Source organism: Salvia splendens, chromosome 1, assembly GCF_004379255.2.
Source record: "Salvia splendens isolate huo1 chromosome 1, SspV2, whole genome shotgun sequence".
Lineage (NCBI taxonomy): Eukaryota > Viridiplantae > Streptophyta > Magnoliopsida > Lamiales > Lamiaceae > Salvia > Salvia splendens.
Genome location: NC_056032.1, coordinates 46678513 through 46704349, shown reverse-complemented (window position 1 = coordinate 46704349; position 25837 = coordinate 46678513). Strand labels below are relative to the sequence as shown.

Genomic DNA, 25837 nt, shown 5'->3' with positions numbered 1-25837 from the left:
CAAATTGTGCTGTTTTGAGATTAGTAATTTGGAAAAGTTTATTGTGTTTCCAGTCAATTTCAGAAGTTAGAAAGAAGAATCCATGGATGATTGGTTGTATGACAATTGATGGCTATACTTTTGATATGTGAATGATTTACTTGTTCTTTCTTGGCTATAGTGGAAATGGCGGACGTCGAGTCTGACAGAAATATTGAGATATGGAAAATCAAGAAACTGGATCAAGGCATTGGAATCAGGTAGAGGCAATGGAACCAGCATGATATAGCTTATCACCTCATCAGGATGCTGAGATGCTTGTCGATGAATATGGAACGGTTTCAAATATTAAGAGCAGGGTGAATCGACAATCCGTGCTTGGTGCCATAACTTCAACCCAGCAGAGGCTAACTAAAACTGTATAATAAGGTTCCTCCAAATGGCTTGGTTCTCTACAATTGTTACCGATGATGGCAAGGAGAAAAAGGTCACAATTGATTTCGAACCCTTTAGCTGTGTGATAACAAGTTCCACACTGAAGCTCTGAATGAAGTGTTGGAATCTGATGACAAATTTGGTTTCATAGTCATGGATGGAAATGGCACACTTTTTGGCACATTGAGTGGAAATGCTAGAGAAGTCCTTCACAAGTTCACTGTTGATCTTCCCAAAAAACACGGGAGAGAGAGAGGAGGGCAGCCAGCCAGCCAGCCTAATGTTTTTGCTGGGTCTGCTGACTTCTGAGCTGTCTGCAGAAATTCTTTCAAATGTTAAGGAGAAACGCTTAATTGGCAAGTATTTTGAGGAAATCAGTCAAGTTACAGGGAAAAACGTATTTGGATATAACAAGATACGTCTACGGGTGAGATTGTGATCACACCAACAAATAGCCTAATGTTTTAAACAGTGCAGACAGGTATAAAGTTGAAGAAGATGATGGCTATGGTGGCATCCAAAGTAATGGCAATCAAAGACAGGATGAGAGCCATAGAGACTCACCTCATCATACAATCGCTTCTCTTGCGGGACAAGAGGATGGTCCGCCACCTCTTCCATCGGAGGAATGCAGTTCGACATAGTTGAGGAGGATGACGATGTTCTCCTACCCGGTGATCCAGAGTTCCCTCTAAGCAACTCTGTTGCTACATCACCAGCAAGCGTGGTGCAGGTAGCAGAGGAGATTGAGGACACCATGGATATGGAAGACGACTACGATGACGTTTACACAGAGGAGGAGGAGGAGGAGGGGAAAGGGGAGGAATTCAAATTGGAGGATGATATAGACAAGGTGGCTGACCTCTTTATCCAAAGATTTCATCACCAGATTTGGCTGCAGAAGCAACAATCTGAGGAGGGGATCCATGCTTGAGGAGGCTAGCTCTCTCTCTCTCTCTAGTAGTAGTAGTATTCTTAAGTTTCCACTTCCAATTTTTTGTGCTAGACAATGGGATACAGAAAAGTATCCTGCATGTATTCAAAGTTGCCAGCAGCATATATGACAGTATTATTGGGTGATTTTGTTTAGTTTTTTCAAATAATGAGGTATTAATTGAGGATTTATACTAATAAGTATTCATAAAGAACAGAATATGGTACATAGAGAGATCAATCTGGGATTAACAATATGTGTGTATGTTACTCCTACTTTATACTGTGAGGAAGTAGAGTTGATGACTCCAATAAAGCTTCATCATCATCCTCCTCATCAATCCTACTCCAACCAGGATGTCTAAAAGAGAAGAACTTGTTCCTATCAATTACATGCCCTCTGAAGCCAGTTATTTTAGATGAAACCATGGGTATCACAAGAACTGACGATGCGTTAATCGATTCATCTCCCAAACCAAACGGTAGTGAGCAAGCACCCTGCACCAAAACAGAAATTTAATTTCCATATAGTTTCTATCTAAGTTCCGCATCCGGTTCAAAATCGAGAAATTCAGGAACCTTGGTCTTGGTAAGCAAGCTCGCTAGTTTAATCCGCATTGTTTGCACGAGTGATCTCAAGTCTTTGATAGAAGACTCCTCAGAGGGTGCAGCAAATCTGTAATTATTTGCACATAGTGAGTACATGTCAAGTTCTTGGGCATCTAAGTGTATTGCAGAATTACCTGTCTCCATCATTTGGATGAGCTGTAGTTACAGAGACCAGTGGTGTATCTTTGACATCCCCACCTGAAAAAATCCATCCCTGCTTATTAATATTCAAACGACAGGTGGGGGGATGATTCAAGGAAACCATTAATCATTGACATTACCTTTTACTTCATCAGGTGCCAGCAATGAAATGCCTATGAATACAGAAACCATTCCTAGTATGAACATCGTTGTTCGTAATGAATCGAATACCTGCTTGAAATAGATCACATATTAACCATGCCCTTCTCTGTTAGTGAAAATAATTGGAAGTTAACCAGGAGCACCTTTTAACACCAACAAATGTCTACAGACATAAATTCATTACAAGTCTTATGTCAAGGCAACATAAAGTCTAATAGTATTTGAGTTCTAGGAGCAATTGGTGAAACATTTTACTTGACATTCAAGCTCTTAACATTAATTTTTAAAAGAGCCTATTGTAAGATAAGGTATGCACACCTGATATTCTTGAAAGTATACAAATCCTGTACAAATGGAGAAAAATGTCCAAACAATCTGAAACATGGGGACAATGAGTATTGCATCAAACAGAGACAATCCTTCATTTAGTCTTGCCATCTGTATAAATCATTAGAGAGTACGAAAAATTAGAAAATATATCATACCAAGCATTTTGACCATATTACAAAATTAGAAGGTATAGATATCTACCCAAAATCCAGCTGTACTGAAAAACAATAGTAGCATGGAGTAAGTGAACCAACTATGCAACTGATACCCATTTGACATGGACAACCTTAGAAGATTTGATCTACAAAAGCAAGAATTAGGAATTTAGCTAATTTTAAACAGGTTATATATGGAGGAGCATACCGTAACACAACTTACAGAGACTTGGCAAACAGTACCGAACATGATCCGATAGCACCTGAAACAAGAGCATAAGAAAGTGGAAGAAGCATTTGCCAGTAGGGTTTGATTTCATGCCCTGACATAGCAAGCATCAGTTCTCCTCTCCTGCATTTTCCACAGTTGACTGATTACAAGGATTGAAAGTAGAGGGGTGGCCATCTAACCATATAAATAGATCAGAGAGGAAGCTTTCGTTTTAATTTCATTATACAGAATTCACTGTAGCCTCACCTGTACATTGAGTGACTCAAGATAACAACGATAACCAGAATCAGACAATATATCAGGAAAGTGGTATTGCCATACTTCTCTGCCAACTGCTCAGGTGTATAAACTGGTTGAAGAGAAAAGCAACAGAACAAAAGTTTTGAGTTCACCAAAATATGCATGATTCATAACTGAGAAAATATTATATGGAGCTTTAATCGTAAGCTTGCAGTAACTGGTTTGACATGTAATATATAGAAAAAGGCCAACAATTTCATAACTATGTGATCTACTGCCTCTTCTATTTGATTCGTAACACATGAAATATCACTATTGTAGCAATACATCTGAATATCATATTTTGCAAAAACTTTACTAGCTGAAAACCCATTTCAGAAGGGAAAACACAAAGTTGCTTTCGTTTTCCTTTGCATGTAGTAAAAAGGACCAAGAAATGTGCATACTGTGTACTAGTGAAGATCAGTGATGTCTGGTGATTATTGGAGAAGTTTACAAAGAGATGCTATTGTGATACAGAAAATTGATACTTCTTTTCACAATTTTTTTTTTTCAAATTTTGATCAACGTACTCTAATTCAAATTAATATGAATCAATATCATGCATTTTCTCTCATATGTACTTGTGTCTTGTGACCAACCAAATAAAAGTAATCAACCAAAAAATTTGGACATCCACCATTCCAATTTCGATCATCAAGTTGAGAGTCGGAAACTAGAGCTTTGGATACTTAAAAAGAAAAAGTTCCGTGACAAATGAGAATTCAAGTTAGACGTTAACATTCTCAGATGATATACCAGGTGATTGGTGGTTTCCAAAAGCCACAAGGAAGATGTTTCCAAGAACAATGAAGGCTGTGGCTATGAGCACTCTACAAAACACAAGTAATATGTGTTAAAAGATGAAAAAAAACTGATATTTGGTCAGAGTGAAGTGTAATCCAGCTTAAGAATTTAGAAACGAACATACTTGACAGCCACAGTTTTATTTAGCACGAAAAAGGCAAATGCGATGTTCGAGACAAATTGTACAGATCCCAGAGCTGCAAGAAGGGACTGCAGAAAAGATAAATAAAAAAATGACATTAACATACAAACCAATGGTGCAATATGCGTCTACTGGCCAGTCAAGATAACTAAATACTAGAAGATGGAGTACATGAAATCTATATCAATGGTTGATACAAAGAGGCAGCTTGATTTATGATACTCACCTGAGCGGCATAGCCAAATGAAATGAAATTAAGAGAGTTTCCAAGAATAAAAAAGATAATCCCTGCATATTAACAGAAAAACAAGATAGTAAGCTATAAGATCCAATGATCATTACTCAAAACGATAGACCTTAAATTCATAGTACCGATTCTCCATGTCTGGAAGTGTATAATATGCTTTGTAAAAGCTTTCCCATTTGTCCCATCATTGGCAACACTAGAATGTCTTTCTCTCTACAAAACAAAATTACAAAAAGTCCTCTTAAAAAAACATTTTCATGAAATCACCTAAGGCAATAGCAAGGACATCTAATAATATAAAATGAGCCAGTATAGAGATCCTAACACAAGATGCCAGCATCAGAAATAGATGAGTAAAATTTCTAGAACATCATTTTCTATCTCATCTTGCCTTATCACCAACCAATTATGGCCCTAAGGACATCCCTGTTAGTCAGTCCAGCTCCATAGTAGACTCACAGCATTACTTTTACATATTGCACTAGTACTATATAATGCATTTGCTGCATCAGCCCCTAGATTTAGTAGTAAGATCCTTATCATTAGAAAACTAGGCCAAAACTGATATCTGCTGCATTGATGTATATGTAATGCTTACCACAACAAGTTCTTCTACACACATAACCAATACTGACCATTTCCCATAATAGTATAAAGGACTAAATTTGCTGGCCGCAGAAGGAAAAAGTCTTGATGGAAGAAGGAAGGATCTATTTTGACTACTTTTCCCCAGTAGGGAAATGAAAAATAATTAGCAAGCAGTATAGGGATAAAAAATGAAAATCCCATGGCACCTCATCATGACCCAATTTAAGGAGATTAGTTCCAAAGTTGATTGCAATGCTGCCGAAAAGGTTGATGAACGCTCCAACAACCCACTCCCCCATTGATAAGCAGTGTTCAAATAAAGTCGGAAACTGTGACGCTATTCAGCCACATTTATCACAAAATGTTAATTGCATCCACTCAAAAATTCCTCGTTTGCAGCTTCCAGTTTGCGCCAAAGCCGAGAGTGGTGGTTGGTGATGGATGTACCTTCACCATCAATCAAACAAAAAAACAGTTCAGATTCTAATCTCAGGAAGATTAATCAAATCCACATTACATTGATCTGCAAATGATTTAACGGCTGAGACTGGGGAAAGTGAAATTGAATGTGTAACTGAAGCAGCTGAAATTTAAATTCCCTCAGATCCGACCTAATGCGCATTGTAGATTAGAAAAGGAAAAGGGGCTATAACCGGGGAATGTGGTTAGAACAATGAACATTGCAAAACAACGGAATTCAAACAACAAAGTAAAAATACCAAATCAAAAGAGAGGGCGATGAGTGAACAAAAACTGCAGGAAAACCAAACCGCGCGGCGTAGGGCGGCGGAGGAGAGATTAACAAAGCTTGAATTTCAAAATGGGAGAGAGAATTTGGCTGCGCAAATCTTAAACGGCAGCTCAAGCTGGCCGTCGTGTCTGAGGAAGAAGCGTCCACTATTTTTCCATTTTCATTTAATTTTATTCAAAATGAAAAATAAACGTGCCAACTGTCGGTCGGTACAAATTACAAAAGGACTTTCCAACTATAAACTGTTTTTTCAAAGAGTTGAAATACCTCCTTTGCAATAACTGCCATATTTATAAATGAAAATTAATAATGCAATCACGATGGGATAAAAACACTGTCTCGAATCTTGATTATAAATATAAACTACTATAAATATATCTAATATCTGGATTACAAATTCAATTTATAGGTTAATCACTTAATTGTATAAATCATATACTATATTTAGAAGAATTACTTCATTTGATGGTCAAATATTATAGGAATGTGGAGTATTTATTAATCAGATTGTAGTAAATCTATTTGATAGGAGGAGTACTATAGTAATTTATTTAAACTAGATTATAGTGTTTCATTAAACATTTACAAATACATCATAGAGTTCTATTGGTATATCTAAATAACAGCCATCAAAGGTTAGTTTAATTCATTATAGAATTTTATTTTCTTTACCGACTTAATTTTCTGTAATTATATTCCCTCGAGTACTACTATAAATATATATGCACAACAAACCACATTTTAGATGAGAAACAAGATAATCTAAAAACAATAAAAGAGAATCATTTGAAAGTTGAAATTATTTTGCACAAGGATTGTATCAACTATATAGTTCTCTCCTATTCTACTGTGACAAATTTAAGAATATACATACAAATTCAATCTTTGTTCATTTAATAAAACTCCACCTTAAAACGCAACTGGAAAGTAGTATATATACATAACATAGATAGCAGAAAAATGACTAGAAAAATCTAATAATTTACACAATGCAATCTATATATATACAGCATATGCTCGAACAAAGAAGAGGTCTGCAGCTCCGAAGACGATGAATAAATCATGCTACAGAAAAAGAACGCGTAGTATGACCAGGATGATGATCACTATAATTGCCAGCATCCACCAACACTATCAAAGAGGCCAAAATGAGTAATATAGTAATAAAAACATGCATAGCTATTTAAACATTTATGAACCAAGATTCATTTCTGCTGAAGCTAGCCCCCATTCTCTTGACCCCTTCTCCCTCACCCTCCAAATATTAGGCCATCTTCATTTCTCAAGTTGGCAGACATAAGCAGATTATCTAATTCTGACTCAAATGAATAAGCAGATTATCATTGTATTTTGTATACCATAAGGGCATTCAGACAAAATAGCCAACAAAAATCAGTTTTCTCTATATTTTCTGGGTCAAATCACCAATCCGGTTCAAGTGACAAATGCAACTGTTATAAAGATAAATTCCACTCACCCAAGAGGTTTTAGAATTTCCACTTTTTGATGCCTTAGAGAGCTGCAGCTTAGCTTGGGTCGTTGAGACAGCAGAAACCTCGATACCATGTTCAATGTCGTCTGTTCAAACCAAAAGAGAGATGCTCCATGAAACATAATGGTTTACAAAGGCAAGAGTTTGTCAGGTTAGAAGCTCTACCAACAGCCCTGCTCTGCTCATTAACTAAAACTGCAAGGTCCTTAAACATCTCATTTACTTCTCTAACTTGGCCCTGAATCTCTTCAATTCCATGTTCTCTTTCCTCAATTACAGCTTCATTGAATGCAACGTCGTTGTCCAGTAACCGAATCTCCTGTCTAGATAATTAGATTTCTCAGACAGACAACTGCCATACCAGCAGAAACAACTTTGAAAATTTAATCCTCATGCTACAAAGTTGATGAGGTTATAAAATCTTAGCCAAATGGAGTACCTTTTTTACCTTTCCAACTGTATCTACTAATAATGTGGTACAAGTTAATATTGAAGTGGCATCTCATTTGGGGAAACCAACATAAAGTAGTTACATAAATTCACACAAAAAAATGGAGTTGTGAACTTGTCAAGTGCCAATCATTCTACGATTTAAAATTTCTTTTCATGTATAAGAAGCATGAAGCATGGTAAGGGGTTTGCTAGTTGAACATTATTGCTGGCAATAGAGATTTTTAAGTTCTTCAAACACAGAATTTAGCACTGAAAACAATATACAAGAAGAATGTAGTTTTAGGAATGATTGATCATCTTCATTCTGAACACTCAACATTAAAGTAGCATGATCACCTCTTTTGCCCAACCTAGAATCATGATCGAAGCTCGAATTGAATTAGAACAGGTCTAGGGTAAAATTCGATGTATAATCAGGTTGAAATCGTTAGCGAGAGAGTAGAGCAGCATACATCGAGGTCGTGTGGGCGATCGGATTCAGTGAGGGACTTGAGCTTAGCAGAGGCGTCCCTTACCAAGTCCAATATACGTTGCCTTGTACTTCGCCTGCATAGTGATAGTAGAGAAGAGGAGGGGAAATGAAATTAGGGAAAATGAGTGATGATTGCGAGAGAGAGAGAGAGAGACGAACAATTTGAGACGGTGATTGATGAATCCGCGAATTTTTGATGGTGACGAATGCTGGAAAATATAGATCACGACACAGAGAATTTACGTGGTTCGATTTACTGAAGTAAATCTACGTCCACGGGAAGAAGGGAGGGCAAGATTGTATTGCTTGATCTGGGATTACAGCTTACAACACAGACTTGCTATATGACATTTTATCTCTAGAGAGCTTAACCCTTCTCTATCAGATCTAAGTTCTATTTATATATTGAACTAAGATCGTGGCTTGCATCACCACCCTAAGTCGTGGATGTCGTGTAGGTCATGGCCTAAGATCGTGGATGTAGCGTAGGTCATGGCCTACGATCGTGGCCTGAGTTGACACCACGTGGTAGTGGGTGTGTTGGAAGTTGTGGAAATCCTGTATGGGTCCACTAACTCCTTGTTCGGTCGAATACTGAGACCGAACTGCTTTGGTTGCCGATCTGAGAGTAGAGCTTGATTGGTTGGCTTTTACCGAGCTGTAGGCTGAGGCCGAACTCTTTGGTAATGCCGAACTCATACTCTTCCTTGGGCTTTGGGCTGATGGGCCGTCATTGCTGTTGGGCTTGTTTAGTACGCACGACCGAACTGCTTTGGTTGCCGATCTGAGAGTAGAGCTTGATTGGTTGGCTTTTACCGAGCTGTAGGCTGAGGCCGAACTCTTTGGTAATGCCGAACTCATACTCTTCCTTGGGCTTTGGGCTGATGGGCCGTCATTGCTGTTGGGCTTGTTTAGTACGCACCCCATCACTACCCCCCCGAAGGGCGAAGTGAATCACTTCGGTGAAGTGAGTCACTTCGGCATTCTGGATAATGGCAAGGGGGAGGCTGATGTCAGGGGACGTGCCTTGCACGTGACTGCATTAAATGCGACAGTAAAATCCGGCCGTTGAATCCTGAAAAGGTGGGATTCGAAACGGTGCGACGATTTTGAAATCTTCGCCGAATCTGATAAATACCTCCTTTCTTCATCATTGAAGCACTTTTGCGACTGCTTCTTCTGCACTCTCTCTTTTTTGCGAAAATTCTCTCTCCGCTTTCAAGAATTTCTTCAGACTTTCTTCACCTTCAAAAAGTAAGAAAAATGTCTTCTTCTTCTTCTTCGGAGTCGGGTAGCGGTAGGAGAGGCGGTAAGGGGTCTTCTGGCCGGAAAGAGTCCGGGGAGAAGACCGTAGAGTATTTCCATAGTATTTTGAGTAAGGATACTGTGATATCCCTACCCGAAAAATACTTTTTTCCTGGGGGGAAGGCGGTGGTACCTGACGGTGATCATAGGGCTGACTCCCCGCCGGAGGGTTACGCCACCGTGTACGAGGCCTGCTTAGAATGCGGGCTTCGTTTCCCCCTCCCTTCTGCCTTTATAGATTTACTAGATTTTTTTCAGCTTCCTTTAGGCCAGGTGACTCCGAACTCTTGGAGGCACTTGTCGGCCTTCGCTGCCGAACTCCGTAAGTTAGGAAGGGATTTGTCTTTGAAGGCGATCCTTAAATTCTTTCAATTTAAGAGGAAGGGGTCTTGGTTTTACTTGATCCCTGTACAGCCCTTTAGGGCCTTTTGTAAAACGAAGTGGCCGAAGTGGCAAAACCGCTTCTTCTACTATGATAGGACCGCGGCTCCTAGTTTTCCCTGGAGAGGGCCGAAGTCCGTTATCCGTCATCCTCGGCCTGAACCGTTGGACGAGCTCGATGGCGAGCTCAACAAGATTCCCATAGTTAGGAAACAATACACGGAGTCTGAGCTCGTCAAGGGCGACGTCGTGTTCGACATCTCGTCTTCGGACGAAGAGGCCGAGGGTGAGGATTTCTCTTTATCTTTATGCTCTACTGCTTTAACGAAGAAAATCTGACTTTGTTGTTGTTTTTTTTTTTTTTTTTTTTTTTTTTGTTTTTTGACAGTGAACTTGCTGCATAAGGCTATCCGAAAGTCCTCCGAGCTTGTGGAGCCGGAGAGGCAGAGAGCCCCTCGCTCGGCGTCTGAAGCCGAGAAGAATCCGAAGAGGCAAAAAACCTCTTCTTCGGATCCGAAAGAGCCGGAGCCATGTTCGGCTAAAGGGAAGGGGAAATTTCATGAGTCCCCAAGAGTGCCGGGGAAAGACCTGGTCATCTCCGAGGTGGTTGCAGACATCCCGGAACACGTCCCTGAGCCTTTTCAATGGCCGACGAATTTTGTGGAGGTAAGCTTTCTGACTTGGCTTCTTTTCCACATTTTTTGATGGCCATTCTGTTGAGTTTTTTCCTTGTTCATCTTCAGAGAGCCAAGCTCGTCTCCGTGGAGCTCTCCAAAGCATCCCACGACTACGAGGAGATGCAGAAGAAGTTGCATCTTGCTCGTAGTCTGGCCGAACAGGCTGAGGCCAAATTTGAGAGGGCCCGAGCTGCTAGGATCTCGGCTCAGGATGAAGCCCGGTCAGCCAAAAACCAGCTCATCATCCTGCAAGAGCAGACGAAGCACCGGGAGGCTCAGAAGGAGGCTGCCGCCGTGGCTGCCCAGGGGGAGGCTCTCCGTGTTTACACGGAGAAACTCTTTTTGAGCGGCCAGTTCTCGGCCTTTGTCGGTAGTCTGGTAAGGCTAATTACCGATAAGGGCGAGCAGGGGGCCGACGTCGTGCTGCCTCTGTACAGCCGAGAGATAGCAGCTCGGCTTCAGAATCTGCCGCTCCTTGAGGAGCTTGCTTCATCCTCGGTCCTGCTTTCTGCAGACCGAGTCCGGAGTTGTCGAGCTGATCGGGACGAGAACCTGGAGGCTATCTTTGCCTCCGTGGGACCCGTTTCACCCGCTTCGACTTACAACGGAGAGGGTGAGGCCGAGCCGCTGGAGCAGGAGGCCGAAGTCGAGCGGGCCGGGCATCCGGAGAAGGAAGCCGATCAGGAGGCGGAGGCGAGGCCGGCAGGATGCGAGGCCGAGGCTGAGGTAGCTCAGGAGAAAGAAGCTGGACCAGACCGAGGAGCCGGAGACGAAGCTGGCGGAGTATGATTTCGTCTCCCTTCTCTTAGTCTAGTTTCTTCCTTGTAAAATGGCCTTGAAGCCCTTGTGTAGAAAAAATTTTTTCTTATGAATGAAAAAATTCTTCTTTCTGCTCTTGTGTCTTCGTATAGCCTTTCGTACTCTCTTTTACTCCTGTTGTGGTTTACTACCTGCTCGGTAAGCTGAAATGCCGAACTGACGTAGCTGCTTTGTATTCTTAACTCTCAAGGAGCTGGAGGTACTTCACTGGAAGCGGCTGTACTCTTCGGCTTTAGACGAAGCTGAGAAAAGAGCTATAGCTGACCAGATGAAGAATGACGAACTCTTGGCTCGTTCAATGAAGCTGGAGGCCGATAATAAGGACTTAGAGTCCGAAAAGAGGGATCTGGAGGCCGAGCTGAACACTGCCGTCGCTGAGAGGACTGCGTATGAGGATTTCATCTGCAGGCGTGGGGGAATGACCATCTCCGAAGTTCAGGAACGAGTTGACGAACTGTGGGAGGAATATCATGTACTCCGGAGGAACAATGCGCTGGAGAACTCGGCTTGCCAACAAGTCGTGAAATCATTGCGGCGCTGGGCTTCTCGGTACGACATCATTCTTTCCCGGCGTCCCTCAATTGAGAGATTCCTCAGGCATTTCCCGCCAACAGATGCTAGTACTCCAGCTCAAACCTCTGATTCACTTGCTCAAAACCGTACTCCAAGTCAGCAACGAACTCAGGGACAACCAGAGACGTCAAGTCGAGGACGGACTGAAGTTCGCAGAGGAGCTGTGGTTATGAGTGAGCAAGATCGGCAAATGCTTCGTGAAGAGACTCTTCGCCGCCGAGGTGCTAGGGCTTCTCGGGCTCAGGGAAGAGGCGGTAGGTCGATTAGAGCATCTCGTCGACCTGCTTATTCTTCAGCTGCCGAGAACGCCCGAACTCGGGTTCACGAGGATTTTGTGAATAGATGGCTCAACTTTAGCAACCCTGGACAGTAGGATAGTCCTTTGTAATAGCGTAACGCCATCTCGTAGGGTAGCGGAGTTGTGTGCCGAACAAGATTTGAAAAATGAAATTTTGTTTTCGCTTCTAACACTGTGTATTTACAGCTTAGCGAAGAAATTTCATCGTACTTGTCCTCGGTCTTATGAAGTAAACTTCTTTGACCGGACTCGTCTTTGGTCTGATGAAATAAACATCTTTGACCGGACTCGTCTTTGGTCTGATGAAATAAACATCTTTGACCGGACTCGTCTTTGGTCTGGTGAAATAAACATCTTTGACCGGACTCGTCTTTGGTCTGGTGAAATAAACATCTTTGACCGGACTCGTCTTTGGTCTGGTGAAATAAACATCTTTGACCGGACTCGTCTTTGGTCTGATGAAATAAACATCTTTGACCGGACTAAGCTTGTGTCCTAATTTGGCGAGTTTTATCGCTTGGATCGGACTTTCCGTTGTCCTAATTTGGGGATCGGACTTTCCCTTGTCCTAATTCGGCGAGTTTTATCGCGTGGATCGGACTTTCCCTTGTCCTAATTCAGGCAAGTTTTATCGCGTGAATCGGACTTTTGTTGCAGTTCGTTTCAGACGAAGTGCTTGATTCTTAAGCTGAATTGTGGTCTTGTATCCTCTTTAGAAGCTTGGACTTCACAATCGTTGGCTTATTGCAGTTCGTTTCAGACGAACTGCTTGTTTAAGCTGAATTGTGGTCTTGTATCCTCTTTAGAAGCTTTGACTCACAATCGTTGGCTTATTGCAGTTCGTTTCAGACGAACTGCTTGTTTAAGCTGAATTGTGGTCTTGTATCCTCTTTAGAAGCTTTGACTTCACAATCGTTGGCTTATTGCAGTTCGTTTCAGACGAACTGCTTGTTTAAGCTGAATTGTGGTCTTGTATCTTCTTCAGAAGCTTGGACTCACAATCGTTGGCTTATATATGTTCTAAAAAGGGGATCAGCCTTCGAAGAACAAGATACCTCAGCAACATTTGTAAGAGACGACACGCACATAGACAGACAAAACGCACATAGACAAACAAAAACGCAAGTAAAAAAACAAAGAAAGCACATACCCTTAGGACCGAACTAGACACAAGACTGACCGGACTGTCTCTTACAAATGGAACTTTTTGAGGTTGGAAACGTACCATGTTCGGGGTGCTTGTTCTCCTGACATGTGAGTCAATTTGTAAGACCCTTTGTCGAGGACTTCTGGCACCCGATATGGACCTTCCCATGTGGGTTCGAGCTTGCCCAGCTTTTCTGCTCGGCTTACTTCGTTGTTTCTCAAGACGAGATCTCCCACTTGAAATTGCAGCTTCTTCACCCTTTGGTTGTAATACCGGGCTACTTGCTCCTTGTACTTGGCTGCTTTTATGCAGGCCAATTCTCTTCTTTCTTCGGCAAGATCTAGTTCGGCTCTCAGTCCGTCACCATTCAGTTCTGTGGAGAAATTGAGTTCGGGGACTGGGTATGCCGATCTCATCCGGAATCACGGCTTCAGTGCCGTACACCATCGAGTTCAGCTCCGGTGTGACTTCGGTCATTTCGCCTGCCTCTGACTCCGGCTACTGTGATTGCTATGCTTGATGGTGCCGAACTGATTGCTCGGCACTTTTAAGCGCAATCTGCGAACACACTTGCTCTTTTTCGATCACCTTGGATGACCGCTATCCCTCCTTTGGTGGGGAAGGTGTTCGGCGAGGAAGCCTCTGGTCGCTATGATCGGGCTTCTTTTTGTCTTCTCTAGATGAGCTGTCTAAAGACCGTTTTCGACGGTCTGCCTCATCGGCACGAGAAAACTTGTCCGCAATGTCCCACATCTCTTGAGCTGTTTGCGGACTGCATTCCACGAGCTTTCTGTAGAGAGCTCCGGGCAGGATTCCATTTCGGAATGCCGAAATGACAAGTAGATCGTTGAGATCATCTACTTGTAGGCATTCCTTGTGGAATCTCGTCATGAAGTCGCTGATCTTTTCGTCGCGACCTTGACGTATAGAAAGCAGCTGAGCCGAAGTGATCCGGGCTTCCGCTTTCTGAAAGAACCTCCTGTGGAAAGCATCCATTAGATCTCGGTAAGATCTAATGCTGCCTTGGGGGAGGCTATCGAACCACCTTCTCGCGTTCCCGATAAGCAGCTCGGGGAACAGCTTGCACATATGGACCTCATTGAGACCCTGGTTCGCCATGTTATACTGATAGCGTCCCAGGAAGTCATGAGGATCCACCAACCCGTCATAAGTCATCGACGGAGTTCGGTAGTTCTGTGGAAGGGGAGTTCGGGTGATATCGTCCGAGAACGGAGTCTTCAATGCTCCGTACATGGCGAACCCGACATCTCTTCGGTATGGAGGAGATGGAGATCTCCTGTGATTCCGGTACCGAGGAGGAACAGGAACATGTCGGGGTTGAGGATTCTTCTTCCTGGAAGACACGGCACTACTGCGGTAGTGACTTTCATGTCTGGATGAGGAAGGAGAATCCACCGTTTTCGTCTTTGGCTCTTGGCTTTTTTGCAGGAAGGCTAAGAACTCATCCTGCTTCTCAGCCAAGAACAGCTTGACAGCCTCATTCAAATCAGGCTGCTGGGAAGACTCGGTGTGTGGACCTTTTGAGCGGCTTGTTCCTTCATCGTGAAAACTGGAAGTAGATGTCTCCCGAGGCTGTTTTCCGGACCTGCGGGCTGGACTAGCTTCCTCATGTTTTTCACGAACGGTATTACGGGTAGTATGTGATCTGGTATGCATTTTTTTGGGGTGGAAAAAGGGTCAAAAATTCGCTTTATCACAAATTTGGTTCTCTGTTTCCCACAGACGGCGCCAGTGATGAATCCGCGAATTTTTGATGGTGAAGAATGCTGGAAAATATAGATCACGACACAGAGAATTTACGTGGTTCGATTTACTGAAGTAAATCTACGTCCACGGGAAGAAGGGAGGGCAAGATTGTATTGCTTGATCTGGGATTACAGCTTACAACACAGACTTGCTATATGACATTTTATCTCTAGAGAGCTTAACCCTTCTCTATCAGATCTAAGTTCTATTTATACATTGAACTAAGATCGTGGCTTGCATCACCACCCTAAGTCGTGGATGTCGTGTAGGTCATGGCCTAAGATCGTGGATGTAGCGTAGGTCATGGCCTACGATCGTGGCCTGAGTTGACACCACGTGGTAGTGGGTGTGTTGGAAGTTGTGGAAATCCTGTATGGGTCCACTAACTCCTTGTTCGGTCGAATACTGAGACCGAACTGCTTTGGTTGCCGATCTGAGAGTAGAGCTTGATTGGTTGGCTTTTACCGAGCTGTAGGCTGAGGCCGAACTCTTTGGTAATGCCGAACTCATACTCTTCCTTGGGCTTTGGGCTGATGGGCCGTCATTGCTGTTGGGCTTGTTTAGTACGCACGACCGAACTGCTTTGGTTGCCGATCTGAGAGTAGAGCTTGATTGGTTGGCTTTTACCGAGCTGTAGGCTGAGGCCGAACTCTTTGGTAATGCCGAACTCATACTCTTCCTTGGGCTTTGGGCTGATGGGCCGTCATTGCTGTTGGGCTTGTTTAGTACGCACCCCATCAGTGATCGGGGGTGTCCTTGGAGGTTCCGATGGCATCAACGCGGCGAGGGCGGTGTTGGCCTGAAACAAGGCGGCAGCGACGGCCTGGGATTCCGATGGATTTTTGGCGGCAGATGTAGGCTTGCTGGCAATGCCAACATCTTGGAAGCTCATTTTCTGTTTGAAACATCATATGCATATAGTATTAATAAATCTATATATTTAATTATATTAATTATATGCCGTTTGAATATTTATATATATATATGTTGGGCCACTTCACCAAAAACTATTGATGTATATATCTATAGTGTTTAGAAAATAAAATATTGAAAGAGAATGAAAGCAAGAGAATAGATTGTGGTAAATGGTGGATTCGGAATCAATGTGTACAATTGATAATGTCTGATTTTATAATAGTAGCAGTGTCATTTTCAGTTATACAACAACCATGATGAAATTCATTCTTATAAATACAGTTTTTATAAATTTATTTTAATATAAAGTCAAAAGATTCTTATTGTCAACTACCTGTGTAAGCCCATTGGACCACAATACTCATTCAATTTTGGTGGATATTGACGGTGTAGGCCTACTCGAACTGTGGGCTTTGGATTAAAAACTTGAGTTGCGAATTTCAAATTTAAACGCACGAATATCGAATGTTTTCTATTTCCACTTTTAAAGAGGCGCCGAGAACCAAGTGGAACTAACTCATTTAGCTTGCAAGTTGCAACTCTCAAATAAAGAATATGAATACGAATCGATTAATTTATATATAAAAAAGAGTGTGTATTATAATCATAACTTGCTTACTCATTAACGTACTAGTGTATTAAAAATGTTAACACGGTCACATTAAAATGTTAATACAAATCTGTGTTAACATTTTAATATACTATGTTGACATTTTAAATATCAATGTCAACACGGTATATTAGAATGTCAACTAAGTTTATGTTGACATTTTTAATATACCACATGATGAGTTAATAGAGTTAGCAACTTAAGAAAATTAGCAACGAATCACATCCTTATAAAATAGGAATATGTTAAAACACTCAAACAAACATCAAAATATACTTGTCTCTGACGACAATGTTAAAAAAATAATAAAACAACAAATTTTTAAGAAGGAAACATGAATCAACTTAATTTAGGAAAATTAAGATTCTTGAAGCTAGTGAATCCTCCATCCACAACAAGGTTATGGCCCGACACAAATTTGGCCTCATCCGAAGCCAAATACAATGCGGCCTTAGCCACATCCTCCTCTTCACAAATCGCACCCCTTAGTTCCCCTAACCCATTGATCAACCCTACTATCTCCTCCCTCCTCGCATTCGGCATTATTTTATTAAATTGTTCGATAACCAATGGTGTCGGAATTGGAGACGGTGAAATACAGTTTATCCGAACCCCGTGTCCACACAATTCACTTGCCAGAGACTTCACTATCCCTGGTATAGCAAACTTTGACACGGTGTACGGATGCGGGCCCAGCCCACCCATCAGCCCGCTTATACTTGCGGTGCATAGGATCGAGCCCGACCCCACGGGGATCATCACCCTGGCCGCGTGCTTGATCCCGGCCATGGTGCCCCGCACGTTGACCGCTATGACCCGGTCAAACTCGTCCAGGTCGAGATCGACGATACTTGGCGGGAAGGGCGACCCTGCAATCCCAGCTATGTTGCACATGATGTCGAGCTTGCCATGGCGGGCCACGGCAAGGTCAACTGCGTCCGAGACCTGGGCCTCCACTGAGACATCACATTGTACAAATTGGGCATGTGGGCCCAACTCTATGGACGCTTGTGGGCCCAATTGGGTATTGACATCGGCAATTACGACACGAGCTCCTTGTTGGATGAATGCACGTGCGGTGGCCTTCCCGAGGCCGCTAGCACCACCGGTTACGAGGGCTACCTTGCCTTCGAGACTGCATGTGACGAGATTAGTAAACGAGACGAACTTGAGCCTTGTAAGTTACAAACAAAACAAAATTTGATGTAACAAGTGTGCATATGGGGTGGAATTATTGGACAAATGCTCATCATGTATGTTTTAGAATGTCTTTCAATAATGCGTTACTAGTGTCTATTCATATGTTGGAGTACTAATTTTGAGCTAGTGATGTATCACTTTCTTGAAGTGTAGTTTGTCGACCACACTTTAATAGTATTGTTTTTGCCAGTTATACCAAGTTTTAGGGATTAATTATTTGGCATATTATATAAAACTATACTCTTTGTATATATGTTGACAGTTTGGTCAAAATAAAGTGTATAGTATATGTTAATCTTCTAGGTATTCGGTTAACAACATTAGGTAGTCTCAAAATATACAAGAAGGATCAAGATCTATATTTAAATATAGTTATTTATAAATAAAATTAATGCAGAAGTAGGACATAAACACAGTAAATTAATCTAGGATTTTCAAACTTCAGCCACAGATTAATTTAAATGCAATCACCCGTTGACTTTAATAATTATTACCCAGCAACAAAATTAATTACAATGATTCCTGCTGAGTGGTGATCCCTGTGTAAAAAGATTATTACTCCCATACTATACTACTATTTATATCACTTTACTGGGGAATGGGGATTAATTAATTATTAACAAAATAAAACAAAACAAAAAGAGTTACTAATAAACAGGTAAAAAGAGGCATCGCCAGGCTGCCAAGCGTTGACCAATATTTATTCTTTACTTTATTCTTAACGAAATTGAAAACCAAATTTATTTAATAGAAAAAAAAAGATGGCGATTCATGATTCATGAAGGCAGCATGCAAAAGAAAAACACTGAGAAAAAAAGAAATGCAAAGCGTCGGCATCAAAGCCTTAAAAGCCGGCACCAAACAAGGGACCGCATCGTATTTTTTCCCTCTATGAATTAAACACACACACACACACACACATATATATATAGAGAGAGAGAGAGGGGGGAGGAGGAGGAGGAAATAATTACCGGCGTCCATGTGCAGAAGCAGCAGCGGCGGCGGAGGAAAACCTCGTTGTAATCGAAGCCGAAACGACATCAGCAATCTGCGTTTTAGGGTGTGATCTGAACGCCGCATGCAAAAAGACAAGCACAAAAACGCATTAGCAATCTGCTTTTTTGGGATAATGATGAAAAGGCAAAGGGAAGAAATAAATTAGAAAATGAAACACGCTTTTTGAGTGAAGTTAATTTTAGAGAGACATACCTTCTTAGTAGTCTTAGCATTTCTCAGGCTGTTTTCCGACCTCTCTCTCTCTCTCTGTGATTGTGTGTATTGTAGTATACTATAAGGTTTGGTTTACGAGTGAAGAAACGATATACACATAAGTAGTACTATTAATTAATAGGAAATGAAATGGAAGTAGCATATATACCGATTTATTGTAGTGATGGTGGACCAACCTAAGTAGATTGGGGTCCAGATCTGTCACGCGCTACATTATAAAATTGTATAATGCCTCATTTTTTTTCATATCATGGTTTAGTGGCTGACATCATAATTTCGTGATTTGAATATCGTCATATCCATTTAGATGATACTACTACTACTACTACTACTACAATATTGCTTCAAATTTAGACAAAATTATGTATGTATGTTTGTCTATTATTATTGTTACTATACTTGTTAATGACTGCAGAATACCATTTTATTAAATACAAGTATCAAGTATGGATTCGGTTGGTCGTATTTATCAATAGATTATTAACAAAAACATAGAAATTGGCAAATAAGATGAAAAGGAAAACGGATATTTTTGGTAAATAGAGTAATCATCATAATATTGGAAGTGGTAGTAAAATTCCATAAGGCAAGTTTTATCCAATTTAAAATATTAATTTTAATAAGATTTATTTATAGCTTTCAATAAATATTGTATGAAATGTATGATATGAGATTTTTATATAAAATATGTGAATGATGTAAGATTTTCAAATTTTATAGTAATGCTATTATTTACTAATATTGCAAATTATGGTACTCCATCTTGCATTTTGTGTGAAATGGACCAAGAAATGTAAGCTCGTTAGGAATGGTAGTGAGCGCAGGCCCATTCGATGCAAATTGCAAACTATGTTCTTTTTGGGCTTGTTCATGAGGTCCAATATATTTTACAGTAAAATATTTTGGATATATTTTTATTTTAATTAATAATTATATTTAATTAAGTTAGAGCACGATTCACATTCAGGATACCAACAGATTCCGTAAATAGCCATAAATATTACCAAAAAAAGTGTATCTGTCTTAAAAGTTTAAAAGTGGATCTGTTAAATAGTAGTATTAAAAAATAATTACTCATTATTTAGGAATATTCCGCTTAAAATTATTAAAGAAAAAGGGAACTCTTTTGTTTATTTGGAAAGGGACTACACAATTTGGTCAATTAATAGACAGAGCAACACATGTGAATTGATGGTCCCACTAACATACAGACAAATTAAACATCTCTCTCCAAACCACACATTTGCTGTTTGCTTACTTTTTAAACATTCAGATAAAAAAATATTTACGATTGATCCAAACAAACAAGCATAATAATATTACTCCACTCCTAGTGTATTTGCTTTGGCATGTAAATCACAAAATTTATGATTAAATAGATTGGAATTTTGCAATACAAATCAGATATCTAACAACACTAGCTTGATTCTTGAATTCATTGTTAACAGATGCAGTCATACCATACCTACTCATAATCCAGCAATTAGACTGCTTGCTAAGACAAGATTCAAACCTACATAACACTATGAAATCCAGCAGAATCCAAGAGCACCGCTTTGATCTGCTCCGGCAACACGTCCTGCCCTTCCCTGAATTGCTGATATAGAGAGGAGAGACAATGTACTAGTTTAGTTTAGGACACATCAACGGAGAGTGAGCAAAGGATGTCATTTAGATGCATGAACAACGAACGCCTACAGATCATCGAGAAAGGCAATCCCATAAAAGGAAAGGATGATACTACTTCTACATCTTATTCAACTAGTAAGATTCAGACAGTGTCAGTCAGCCTTTTAGCTATCCATGTTCTTGACTGTTCACCACAAATCTTTTCTAATTTTACACGAGTCTCAATTCATCAGATAATAACAAGGGTGTCATTTTACTTATTATCTTTCTGGCTTCATTCCAAGAGCCTCTTGTATAAGTGCTTCATTTCATTACTTCGAGAAACCATAAACAAATCAAAACACGTAGATTACTGTGTGCTAGTAATCTGTAGGGTAAATCTATATGTTATGAGATGCATACCAGTTACCACCAAAAGCTTGGTTATGGTATCTAACAGCTACATACTCCAAGAAAACTACATTTATTTTAGAAATCTACCTCTGCTCGGAACACATCCAAGGAAAAGCCGTTGAAACAGCTTATCACAGCTTGCTGAATGTCCAGACCAAGGTTGTCCATAGCCCTCATAGCCGACAGCAGGAGACCTGGTCTACGGGCGCAGACCATGTGTATATTCACAGCCCTCCCTTCTCTCAACCTTACTTCGACCTATCAGAAAATTTAAGCACACAACGCTCACAAGCATGTAAAACCATTTCGCATGTATGAAATTTGAGCTGTACACCATAAGAGTTTTGATCTTCTAAAGCTTATTATCCGATTAAACATGCAATCATGCAAAAAAAAACCTAATAGCCCATCTAAATCGAGAAAATATGCATATAAATGTACCCTTGCAGGTTGGTTTTTGGGGCTGGGAGCTGAGCTTGCGCAGATTTCCTCCTTGACGCAATAAGGGAGGGCGAGAGGCGTGGTGGCCGTCAAAGGATGGAAGCTCGGTGATGGATGCATCAGAGAAGATCCAGCTGGGGTAGCTTCAAGTTCATTGTGAATATCATTTATCCGTTGCAAAAGCTCCTTCAAATAATCTATTGCATCGCCGAGAATTGAAGCTCTATCCATCTGCGAATCAATCATTTCACCAAAAAGAAAACAGAAAATGATAAATCAAAACCGGAAATGGAGCATTTACTCCCAATATTAACAGCACAGAAACATGCACTCTGATATTTCTGATTCTGAACATGACGAACAACGAGATTCATTAAATGCAGGAGAGAATTCACATTTGCACAAACTCAGTAGCATAAATTTTAGTAGTACTAAAAAAAAGAAATTGGACGAAATCCGATAAACCCCCAAACAAATTGTACGAAATTGTTTAGTGGATTGGGGAAATCGAGACCTACCTTGCTGATTTTAGGCACAATGGATCTGAGCATGTAAAGTCTGTCGTTGAGCTTCTTCCTCCGCCGCCGCTCCGCCATCAAATTCTTCGCCGGCATCCCCTTCTTCTTCCCCTTGTGGCCACCCACCGTCACGCTGCTGTTGGCGTTGGAATTATCGCCGAATTTCTCCGCGGCGTCATCGGAATCGTAATTCTCCATTTCATCCTCAAATTCCGCTTTCCTCTTCCTCCCCATACTCATTCCCCCTGTATCATCAACGCTTGTCAAACCCTCGTCGCTCATAGCCCCCAAATTCTGCCGCAGCGCCGCCCTCTTCTGAAACAGAGTCGGCTGCGCTCCCACCGACGGCTGGACTTCGAGCGGCCTCAGCAGCTTAGACCTGTCGAAACCCTCGAAATCGAATGTGCTCAAAGCAGCACCTCCAATGCCGGCGGCGCTATAGTCGGAAAATTGAAATTGGGGATTAAATCCATTAAACATAGGCGCGTCGGGAGCGGGGAAGTAGGTCTGGTCGAAACTCAAATCGAAGAGAGAGGGCAGCATAGATTTTGGGGGTAAAAATGCGTGCAAGGGGTCGAGTTGGGAAGGAGAGGAATCGAGAGGGTTGAACAAAAGGGAGGTGAATTCAGGGTGGTGGAATGGATTGGGGGCGTTGATGGCATTGTTGATGAAGCAATCGGCGTCGAGCATGGACTTGAAGGAAGTGAGAGAGGCGGCGTTGTCGTTGTGGGGCCGCAGCGGCCATGAGATGGCTTCGTCTTCTTCTCCGTCCATCCAAACGCCGCCGTTCGACCTCGGCATTGTGGTGTGTGTGTGTGTGTGTTTTCTGTAAAAGAGAGTTGCAGAATGCAGAGACGTAGGCGGAAAAGGTCACTAGCTTTCAGAGAAAGAGAAAGTGGGGAGGGAAGGGAAATGTGTATTTTTTTTACTTATATAAATTAAAATTTTATCATTATATAAGAACATCTAAAGTAGGAAGTTGACAAGCAATAGCTCAGCCCAGCTATAAACTCCTCTGCCACATCATCAACACTAAAATCCCCTGCCACATCATCAACACTAAAATCCCCCTGCCACATCATCAGCACAAACAACTGGACAAGCAATAGTCCGGTCATAGTCTAGCCACATCATCAGCATTAAAAACAAATAATTAACAATCACACAAAATGCGAAATTAAATTTACGATACAGATACGGAAAAATTCAATGATAATATTACATTTTTAAAAAGTACATTAATTAAAAAAACACACTTCATTAAAATTAAAATAACATTACAACATCCTCATTAATGAGTTTGTCCCACATCGAAAGTGGAACATAAAACATTCAGGGATGTCTCTATAAAAGAGAAACAACCAAGAATGAGTTTGTCCCACAACGAAAGTGGAACATAAAACATTCAAGGATGTCTCTATAAAAGAGAAACAACCAAGAATGAGTTTGTCCCACATCGAAAGTGGAACATAAAACATTCACGGATGTCTCTATAAAAGAGAAACAACCAAGAATGAGTTTGTCCCACATCGAAAGTGGAACATAAAACATTCAAGGATGTCTCTATAAAAGAGAAACAACCAAGAATGAGTTTGTTCCACGTCGAAAGTGGAACATAAAACATTCAAGGATGTCTATAAAAGAGAAACAACCAAGAATGAGTTTGTCCCACATCGAAAGTGGAACATAAAACATTTAAGGATGTCTCTATAAAAGAGAAACAACTAAGAATGAGTTTGTCCCACATCGAAAGTGGTACATAAAACATTCACGGATGTCTCTATAAAAGAGAAACGACCAAGAATTAGTTTCATAAAAAACATTAAATAAAAAAATTAAAATTTCCGCTCGCCGATTGGGAGGCTGCAATAGGGGCGAGCCGATCGGCGAGCGCCCGGGAATCGGCGTGCGCTCGCCGAAATTCTCGCCGATTTAGCGCTCGCCGGCTGCAATAGTTCGGCGAGCGGACCAGCGAGCGCCAAAAATCGGCGAGCCGGTGCGCTCGCCTCTATTGCGGATGCTCTAAATGCTATTGGGTCATTTATTTAATGAGTCATTTCTTGTTATAAATTTTATCATAAAAATGTCTTCAAGTTAATCAATACATTTTTATCATAATATTTAAATTATTAGTGTTTAGTTATATTAAATAGATAGCAAATAAAACAAAACATAAAATATAGTGTGTCAATCAAACGAGAATAGAGTAGATAATTACATACATTAAATATGCATAATAGTAAAACTGAAGGGTAGATAAAATAAAGAATATTATAGAATATGATTTTTGCTAAAAGAGAAAATGACACTCAATAGAAACTAAAAATGTTTATTGAGTACACAACTCAATCAGTGACTCAATCAGTGTAGACAATAATTTACGTATATCTACTAAAATATTTTTGTATAGACAACCATAAATGATTACATATAATATCTAAATTAACATTAACTAGTATTAGATAAAACATGGACAGAACAATCAAGAATCAACAATGAGTCTTAAAATATTTACCTAAAAAAAACATGAAAGGTAAGAGCATCCACATCCGTGCTCTTGCCAACGAGTATGGATGTGGGTCCGATCCCACTTTTACTCCCTGCTCTTAGGCAAGAGCACAACACCCACATCCGTGTTTTTCCACAAGGACAAGCTCAATGGTCCAACCATTCTATTATTCAATTTAAATAAAAACATTTTCACAAAATTAAAATGCATTAAAAATACCCGGAATAATATTTCAAATTACAAAAAAATAAAAATTACATAATTAAAATACTAAAAATTAAAAATTACATGATTAAAATACTAAAAATTAAAAATTGAATAATTAAAATCCTAAAAATTAAAAATTACATAATTAAACACCTTAAAAATAAAAATTACCCCCGTGGATGACTATTCATCCGGTTATACTCCCAATGTTCTTTGGAGACCCCGTATCATCGCCACATGCGAACGAAGTTGCCCGGGGGTCATAGTTGACCTATCGACCAAATTGAGTTGGGCCAAAATCCCCCACAACGAGTTGGTGGGGGTTGAGGTGGCACATAGGGAATGGGGGCGGACAGAGTCGCGGCGCGACGACGGTTGGCCGCCGCCTTCTTCCTTCCTTGCAGCCGGCGTCAGGAACTGCTCGAGCCGGCGTCAGGGCTACCCAAGTTAGCTCCGGCAAGTTGGCTAGCCACATCCTCGGAGACGGCGTCGGATAGGGATACCGACCTCGACCGTTTGGAGGAGGAGCTAGAGGAGGATGATACGCCTCCCCTATACTTCGGATGCGCCCGCGTCTCCGGCCAAATGTTGAGGTACTTCAACGGCTTGTAGTTCATGGATTGGTAGGTCGTCAAGACGGAACTGATGATGTCAAGCTCGCACTAGCCACTCCCCGCTGACCGCTCTTCCTGGAGGTAATATATCTAAAACTTTTGGATTTCTTCGTTGGCTTTGTATATAACATTGCGCACCATACTCTCGTTGCGCTCGATTGTTTCAGCGGCCGATTTTGATTGTACCGGCGACAGATGCGCCACCAATAATGGTCATCGGATTGGTTCGTGTCAACCCCCGGATCTTCGGAGATTGACAAGTACGCTTTGAATAATTGCTCCATCTCCCCCGGAGTGACGGATGCGGACACCACGAGTAGGAAGAGGGGGAGTTTGAGAGGGGCCGCTCCCTCCCGCTCTAGGTACGGGTGGTTCGGGTGTCCACCCGTATTGCCCT

The 25837-nt window shown here is 41.1% G+C and overlaps 4 protein-coding genes across 8 annotated transcripts; all 4 read right to left on the bottom strand.

Moving 5' to 3' along the window:
• Nucleotides 1–1549: 1549 nt before the first annotated feature.
• Nucleotides 1550–5998, bottom strand: LOC121756702 (probable magnesium transporter NIPA8). Of its 2 annotated transcripts, none has more exons than XM_042152166.1 (14): nt 5759–5998; nt 5246–5486; nt 4577–4664; nt 4431–4492; nt 4187–4272; nt 4015–4088; nt 3223–3325; nt 2968–3096; nt 2791–2890; nt 2578–2697; nt 2238–2328; nt 2091–2154; nt 1927–2023; nt 1550–1845 (listed from the first exon to the last, which is right to left on the bottom strand). In XM_042152166.1, the coding sequence occupies exons 2-14, from the start codon at nt 5336–5338 to the stop codon at nt 1621–1623; spliced, it is 1332 nt and encodes a 443-aa protein (XP_042008100.1). In that variant the 5' UTR covers nt 5339–5486; nt 5759–5998; the 3' UTR covers nt 1550–1620. The 2 variants fall into 2 exon arrangements, with proteins under 2 accessions (XP_042008100.1, XP_042008101.1); XM_042152167.1 differs by lacking the exon at nt 5759–5998 and adding an exon at nt 5557–5739.
• Nucleotides 5999–6649: 651 nt separating this feature from the next.
• LOC121756744 (syntaxin-22-like) lies at nt 6650–8316 on the bottom strand. 4 transcript variants are annotated; one of them, XR_006041115.1, is made up of 4 exons: nt 8072–8316; nt 7448–7605; nt 7268–7368; nt 6650–6921 (listed from the first exon to the last, which is right to left on the bottom strand). XR_006041115.1 is itself a non-coding variant. In XM_042152170.1 (4 exons), the coding sequence occupies exons 1-4, from the start codon at nt 8093–8095 to the stop codon at nt 6856–6858; spliced, it is 345 nt and encodes a 114-aa protein (XP_042008104.1). In that variant the 5' UTR covers nt 8096–8316; the 3' UTR covers nt 6650–6855. The 4 variants fall into 4 exon arrangements, 2 of the variants coding, with proteins under 2 accessions (XP_042008104.1, XP_042008103.1); XR_006041114.1 differs by having other exon boundaries at nt 8188–8314; XM_042152170.1 differs by having other exon boundaries at nt 7448–7601.
• An 8530-nt stretch (nt 8317–16846) lies between these two features.
• Nucleotides 16847–19242, bottom strand: LOC121756728 (zerumbone synthase-like). Its single transcript, XM_042152168.1, has 3 exons — nt 19109–19242; nt 18871–18966; nt 16847–17834 (listed from the first exon to the last, which is right to left on the bottom strand). Exons 1-3 carry the CDS (start codon nt 19126–19128, stop codon nt 17039–17041), a joined length of 912 nt encoding a protein of 303 aa, XP_042008102.1. The 5' UTR covers nt 19129–19242; the 3' UTR covers nt 16847–17038.
• A 1225-nt stretch (nt 19243–20467) lies between these two features.
• Nucleotides 20468–23021, bottom strand: LOC121802687 (transcription factor ICE1-like). The gene is made up of 4 exons (XM_042202367.1): nt 22111–23021; nt 21593–21823; nt 21239–21409; nt 20468–20726 (listed from the first exon to the last, which is right to left on the bottom strand). The coding sequence occupies exons 1-4, from the start codon at nt 22909–22911 to the stop codon at nt 20643–20645; spliced, it is 1287 nt and encodes a 428-aa protein (XP_042058301.1). The 5' UTR covers nt 22912–23021; the 3' UTR covers nt 20468–20642.
• Between the last annotated feature and the right edge of the window lie 2816 nt (nt 23022–25837).